General features: G+C 41.3%; 1 protein-coding gene across 1 annotated transcript in view; it reads right to left on the reverse strand.

Annotated features, from left to right (window-relative positions):
- Nucleotides 1-2,796: 2,796 nt before the first annotated feature.
- satb1a (SATB homeobox 1a) overlaps nt 2,797-7,907 on the reverse strand; it is a gene marked incomplete at both ends in the record, with an annotated part of 13,928 nt that continues 8,817 nt past the window's right edge. Inside the window, 2 exons of the mRNA XM_080019132.1 lie at nt 2,797-3,687; nt 6,056-6,271. Of these exons, the coding sequence (XP_079875258.1) occupies nt 2,797-3,687; nt 6,056-6,271 (1,107 nt within the window). The remainder of the gene's footprint in view (nt 3,688-6,055; nt 6,272-7,907) is intronic.

The following is a 7,907-nucleotide window of genomic DNA, read 5'->3' on the forward strand; positions in this document are numbered from 1 at the left end:
ACCGGTCGACAGAGCCACAGACCGGCACAGGCGCTATCACATGGCACCACTTTATGGACAGAAATAACCACCAGCACTTATTCTAACACACGCAAAGAGGACCTGGCAACCACTAGATCAATGGTTCTTAAAAATTTATTTCGTAGTGTACTCCCTCTAAGATGCTTTTTTTTTCAGCTCAGTACCCTCTTCACTGGCACAGAACATTTTTGGGAAGAAAAAAAAAGAAAGTGAACAAGAAATGATACAGCCAGCTAGTGTTTTATTTATTTTAATGCCGCTTGACATTAAAGTGAAATGGTAATTTAAAAAAGGTTGCATTGAAAATATGCCAACCTTGTGCTCGTATACAGATTTGATTAAACTTGGAATTTTAAAATATTATATATTACCACTATATTATTTTAGTTTTTAAAAAAAGTTCTGGGTACCCCCTACAGTACCCCTGCAGTACCCCTAGGGTTACGACTACCCCGTTTGAGAAACCGCACTAGATAGTTAGTATCCTAATTAGTACATAGTAATAATTCATATTTATAATTTATACCCATAACGATAATAGTATCACATTTTGTGATAAAAATATCAGAATATACATAATACAGAATTTATTCTGTATTATGTGTATTCCGCTATTTTATACATCTGACTATTTTGTGTTTCAAAATGTTTGTATTTTTAGGCTATATCTGAATTTTTAAAATTTAAAATTTTATTTCTGCCTAAAATTTTATTCAATTTTATAAATTTTTTCATACTACGGTTTTATGATTTCAGACTCCTGTCCTGATACCTCATATCTGCATTTTCAGTTCTTTTTTAAAATTCCAACAAATCTGCTTACTCAAATATATACAGTCCCCTGCACAAAAAAACAACTCCACACCCTGAAAAAAACCAAAACATTTTTCCTCTCAATATATTACTCGTGAGAACTTTTCTTTTTGTAATCTTGTGATATCAGGGCACTCAGCACCTGAGTCCTGAGAGGGAAAAAAACAACCATGATGCCGCCATCTTGATACCATTCTGAGAGAAGCAAAGACACGCTGCCCTTCCTGGCTATCTGCAGCCCTGGATGCTGCCACAGATTATATCGCAGCCGTGTAGCATCAGATTTTGAACTAGGCTTTTTTTTTTTTTTTATCGTGCATCAAAATAGGTAACATTTGAGAGAAAAATGACTATTTGCAAAAGCCCCGACAGCAAACTATATGAAAGTTTTATTAATCTCTAAAAAAGACTGCAGATTTCTATCTTGCGAGGGTCAGGGAGATATAAATAGCACATACAAGCACAAACACAATCTCAAAAAAGGACATCAATTTGTGGTTGATTACAGAAAATGTAATTCTGAGAATTGAACAATGATTGATTTAAACTTTGTCTTCCTAGAAAATCATGTACATTTTGGAAATTTGCTTCGTGCCTTCGAGCGCAGTCTATTGAAATGGTGGCGGTGTGTGTTGCAGAGACTGCAAATTCACCAGTTCAAGGCAAGACCAAAGTGTGTATGTCGGCCATAGATACATCGAGAACAGATATGGTAGTCATCACTACGACACGCTTAGTTACTGATAACTGCTGTGAGCTACTTGCTCGACAACTACAGTTAAAATTTACGACCAAATGTTCAAAATATTAGTCCACTGTATGTGCATGGTATGTGGCAGTGTTAACATGAACATTAAAATAGTGCATGGTGCAGATACTTACAATTGACTATGCTCATCAAAGGTTGCATTGAAAATATGTGGTAAAGTAAAGATGTAGGCTACCAAATGTGTGCTTGCATTCAGACTTAATAACAAAGGAATTAAAATAATTATATAAAAAACAATATTTTTCTTTTTAAAATTTTTCTGTCTAACCCTTGTAGTGAACCGGCCAGAATGAGCTTGAGCTACCTTTTTGATCACGATTCTATGATCAAGGTAGTGTTTTATGCTGCAATGAAACCCAGTTGACGTTGCCCAAAGAACCATTTAATGGGATTTTCAACACACAATTGACTCAGTAAAAAGAAACATTTGTATAGTTTACAACACGGCCTGAAAAGAAGCTTAAACACGGACAAAGACAATGGAAACAATCAGAGAAAGTCGAGAGAGAGAAAGAGAGAGAAAGAGAGAGAGAGAGAGAGAGAGAGAGAGAGAGATACCTGAAGTTGAGGCTCATCCCAAACTTTCATTGTCTCAAGCATTGAGACAAAACCGATTTTCAACAGTAAGTACTCAGGAAACATGGGAAGAATAACACCAATGGATATATGATGATCATTATCTCTCTCATAAAGGCATTTTCTGGTACGGACATTTCTCTAAAATCAAGCTTGACCAGCCTAAGCTTCTCTCTATACACAATATGCAATTTGATGCTTTTTTTTTTGTCTTATTGGAACTGTCAAATAATTTCATAGTTTTATATATTCACAGTTTATTTCATTCCATAATCATCACTTCAGTCATCCAACAGTTCTTTGCTGACTTTAAAACAGGTCTTATGCAACGTAGCCAGCATATAAAACAGTTTAGCTGGAACTACTTCACAGGTCTCTGGTCAAACAGGCCCTTTAATGGGTGTAATGAACCATCCCCGCGGTCCTTCCCGATTCGGCGTCTTCCCAGGAGATTTTCCGCGCGTCTTTTACGAGTCATCTTTTGTTTGAAAAAAAAGTTTACAGTTGCTTCAAGTCTACACCAGTGCCTGTGATTGGTTCCATGTGAAGCAGGTGTGAGGTGTTGGTGGGCAGCACACCACCTTTCTGGGATTGTCATTACAAATACTTATTGTGGACTAATTATAGCTCGGTTGCTCCTCCTTGAGGGTGTCCATGGTTTGAGTGCCTATGTTTACCTCATTAGAAACCGTTATCTCACGTCCTCCTTCCCCCTCTGTGTGGCTGTTCTTTTCATCTCCGTCTTCTGCCTCCACCTTTTCCTCCGAGTCTCCTTCCTCGTTGTGCTCCTGTCCTTGCTCTGCGGTTCTGACACCATGACCCGGGTTCAGGTCTGGATCCAGTACCGAGCCCCCGCACCCGTTGTCCTGACTGTGCTTCAGGTGGGGGGGTTGGCTGTGACTGTGATTGCCGTGGTTACCGGGTTGCCCCTGCAGTCTGCAGTCATGGCTGTGGAAGAAACTGAGGATGGTGTGCTTGGTCAGCCCCAACTGCACCGACAGCGTGTGCACCGCCTCCTCGTCCGGGTTGAGACCCACTTCCTGGATGAAGCTCTGCAAGATCACCCGGGCCTCGCGAGACACCCCGCACCCCTCCCGACCCACCTCGTCCCCACCCCCTGCTCGGCCCTCGACTGGACCTTGAGCCTCATCCTTGACGTCGCTCCACTTACCAAACGACAGTCTGTCTCCGTTGACGATCTCGGTCACTTTCCCCACATCGTCCCCATCCGGCGCCGGTCCGCGGTTTTCCGCACCCTTGTCCGCCCTCCAGTCCCTGGCTATAACCCCCTCCACCCAATCCTTACAGTCCTGCCTCTCCACGTTGTCCCCCCTGGCCCTCAGCCACACCCTGGCGTGGCCCCAGCTCCCCTCCGACTCGGCGGGTGACGCCGTGGACGACTGGCGGGGCGACACGTGGGGTCCCACCTCAGGCTGGAAGGGGTGGTGGCACTGGGCCGTCGGGTGGTGCAGTTGGTGCTGGTGTGACATCGGCGAGTGGCATTGATACTGAGAGATGGAAAGGGAGGGGAATAATATATATTAGGCTATCGAAAGGCATAGTGTTCAACACCAATACAGCCAGTAAACGCCTCAGTCATTATCGGTAATTTGAATGTTGTATTACAGAATGTTTTCTTGGCAATTTTGTTATTGAAATATAATCTCTTCTTAAAACATTATCTTTTATTCCACCAGACCTTTCCACCAGACGGTTTCATGTTCTGATAAAGGCTAGTTCATTTTATCAAGTTTATTTAAGTCTTTTAATTGTCTGTCATGGAATACACCGTTATATTATAATGGCAACACCTCTGGCTTTGACTATAAGTACAAGTATAGTATAACATTTATAATATCATTCATGTGGAATTTGGCTTAATATCCAAGAACTAATACAAATGTATGCTGCTGTATGCAGGTAAATATAGACATAAAGGCAGAGTTCTCGCTCTGATCTCTATTAAAACTCAGAATTAAAAATCAGAACTGTTTTGTGTATGATATGATTTTCCACCCTTATACAATAATCCTACAAACTCTGTAAGAAGTAATGTCTCTATGGTTTCTAGGGCTTATTAAAAATTAATACAGGAGATGCAACTCAAAGTGCTTCACAGAGAATAAAAAAAAAGTATATACACAATAAAATTACAAAATGTGGTACATTTAAATATGACACAAAATACTTTTGCCATTTTGGCAGTAAATGGCATTTATTATCATATGCCATTTGCCAATGGTATCTTGTTTGTGGCTCTTGTGTTGCAGGGAACTTTTTTTACAGGGCATTTTTGAACTCCATGCACCTTTGAAGGAGAGCCGTACACAAAAAAAGAAACTCGGAGCAAAATTGTTTTTATTGTATTTTTTTTCCCACCCTGGTACACACAGTATATGTACAGGTTATATTTTATATATGTGTGTAAACTTGCACAATTTCCTTTTTTTGAGTGTGAATTGTTGATATAGAGGTTTATTGTCTATTGTTATTTTTCAAGTTTATTGTATATTGCCAAGTCTTTCTCTTTCTTTTCTTTTTTAGGTTTATTGCATATTGCGATTTTTTCTTTCCATTTTCTTCTTATTACTTTATTATTATTGCCTATTTTTTGATGTGAGCTGCTGTGACACTGCAATTTCCCTCTGGGGATGAATAAAGTATCTATCTATCTATCTATCTATCTATCTATCTATAAAAGCTTCCCACATAATTGTCGGTGTAAGATGGAAGATAAAGTGGTTGGTTGTGTGTTTTTTCCACGTAAAACCCGCCTGCTCATTTCAAATGTTTAATTTAGCTTAGCTTAGTGAACTCAGCGAGATAATAATGTTAAGACGAGTTAGTCGGTGATTACTTCACAGCAAAATAACCTTACAAAGGAGGAAAAGGTGCAGCGAGCTGCTTTGCTCTGTAGGATTCACAAGGAAAGGAAGCACGTCCTGTGTGATCTGGACATAGAAGTGTTGTTTCAGAACTGAGCACCACTGAACTCATCTGGTCAATATTAATGTCAATACTATTTTAAATAGTAAAAAGCTGTGGTATGAGAAGCTTTACATTTTGTGTAATTTAGTTCACAAGCCTAAAATCAATTACATCTATAATACAACTAAAGGATTACTATAATCTTAGTATAGTACAAAGAAAACATTAAATCACTATATAAAATGACACAATACTTGTTATTTTTCTGTTTGGTGAATTGGTTGAATTACCCACAAAACAGAATAAGATTGTGGTGGGTGAATGTTTAATGTTTGTAAACTTGACGGCATAACTGTGAAGCTTGAATATTATTTATGATTTCACAGATGGAGAAGTTGTTCTCACATGATGTCACGGTCTACATCATAATGACTTCTAAAATAAAGCAGAATAAGTGGCCTTCAAATTAAGGATCAAATCAAAATAGATTATTATTACATAGCATCACAGCACACCATGTAATAATAATAATAATAATAATAATAATAATAATAAACACACATTGCTCTCGTTTTCAGTATATGGGAGACATTTGAGCCATGGTGAAATGGATGTTTCTGTTCATCGTCCATAGAGAAGAGTGCTTGGTGCTGTATTCAGGGGTCAAAAGTGAAACACTGAGATCGTTTTACAAACTCTGATGACTTTAACGGTGCTGTGGGTAATTAGAAGGGTTGGAATAACAGATTAACACCACGCTACATGCTTGGACTTTTACTTCACAGGAGCGCCATTAAATATGAATGGTTTCCCACTGCAAATGTCAGGGCAGCAATCTGCATGTCTAGCGGAGTCTCTTGCGTGTGTGTGTGTGTGTGTGTGTGTGTGTGTGTGTGTGTGTGTGTGTGTGTGTGTGTGTGTGAGAGTGAGTGCACATGTTTCTCTCACCAGCGTGTTGTCGTTGACGAGCAGCGCCAGCCGGTCGCTGCAGAGCTGCTGGGCCGAGCTGCTGCTGCTGCTGCTGCTGCTCTCCTGCTCGTAGACGGCGTCGCGCTCAGCCTGTGCCAGGCACAGGAAGCGGCGGATCATGCACAGGTTCTCCCACAGCGTCCGGTTGTCCGGGCTGGGCTCCTCCTTCCAGCGCAGCAGCTCGCACAGCCAGCCCTGCAGGGGGACCCAACACAGACACAACCGCCCGCCGTCGAATAAAGTTACGGGAGCTTAGCGAGGCGTTTTAGTGACTCGGATTCAGTCCTGCGCGTTCTTCTCCGACAAAACACCCGATACCAATTTCGCATATACCGTTCAATAACCGGCCAGGGCGGGAGGGTTCGACAGGAATTTTTCAGATAAGGGATCAATAACAATTGATGGGGAGAAATTTAGCCCCAAGCTGGGTGTTGATGCGTATTAGCCTCCCCTTTGTGTGCCGTTATCTCCGACTCTCCACCCTGTTCTGTGTAATAAAGGGTTTATTATAAGAATAGAAGCAAACATGGGGTTGGCATAGAGGCTGGAAGATCCACTAGGACCTAGGATCAAGGTGGGTGGAGTAAACGGGAAACGCTCTAACACCACGCTCTTTTTTTTAAATCAACGCAACATATTAATGCAAAGTCATTTTTATGCACAAGTGCTAGTAACCGGCTATAACTAATGATGCTGAGGATATAACTCAGCTTTGTAATTCATTCATTAATCTGTGCATTCATTCATGGTTAATTTCACTGTGTGCAGGTAATATTCTTAATGTTCTATCTCAGAATTCTTTTAGTGGCTTAAGGGAAATCGCTGCGAAACACCAGTCTCCCTTTTAACAAACTGCTGTCACAGCGCGGTTTAAAGCAAGATGAAAATGTCTATATACCATATGTATGAATGCAAAGCAGGGTTAGGCTGCATATGGGAATATCCCTCACACAACTCTGCACAACTCAATTCCTGTCAACGACCGCAAATATAGAAGAACGGTCCAATCTACTCTGAGCGACTGTGGATCACTGTGAATTTTTCTGAATTAGGTGGATGTTTTTCTTTCTCCCGCCTCTGCAGCGGAGAGACTAGTGGCAGACTGAGGAAAGTAAAGCCAAGCTAGCTTTGGATTTATGAACTGGAGCAGCCGGACACACAAAGATGCACACACACACACAGACACACACACACACACACACACACAGACGCACACACACAAAGAGGCACATGCGCACATCCGCACCCAGACACCTGGCTGAGGCCCAGGTTCAGCACACAATGCCATCCAGATGCACAGTGCAGATACAGCAGGGAGATCCAATGTGGTGGTGCTTGCCAAACAGCCTTGCACAGTTACTCAGGGGGTAATGGAGAGAGAGCGAGAGAGGGAGAGGCAGAGAGAGAGAGATAGAGAGATGTGAGGCACAGAGAAAGGCCAGAGAAGGGTGGGAGAAAAAACAAAAACAACAAAAAAAAAAAACAACCTGAGGGGCTTTTGGACCACCTGTCTGTGTTGTTATGACCGCTGGATGACCCCTAAATATCCTGGAGATAAAAAAAAAAGGGGGGGGGGCTACGCTACGAGAGGAACCACGCGGTAAAAAGCCAAATAAGAGAGGAAGAGAGGGAAGAAAGACAGAACGATAGAGTAGGGAAAAGAGATAGAAAGTATGGAAATAGATAAAGAGGAGAGTGAGAGAAAATGACAGCGCTACAATCCCTCCATTCCATGAAGGGAAAATTATCCTCAAAACAAAAGGCAATAACAAGCTTATGGCAGTGCCATAAAAATGAGAACAATAAACACTCAAATCATCTGTGTGTGTGT

Source organism: Zeus faber (genome assembly GCF_960531495.2).
Source record: "Zeus faber genome assembly, chromosome: 1".
In the NCBI taxonomy this organism is placed as follows: domain Eukaryota; kingdom Metazoa; phylum Chordata; class Actinopteri; order Zeiformes; family Zeidae; genus Zeus; species Zeus faber.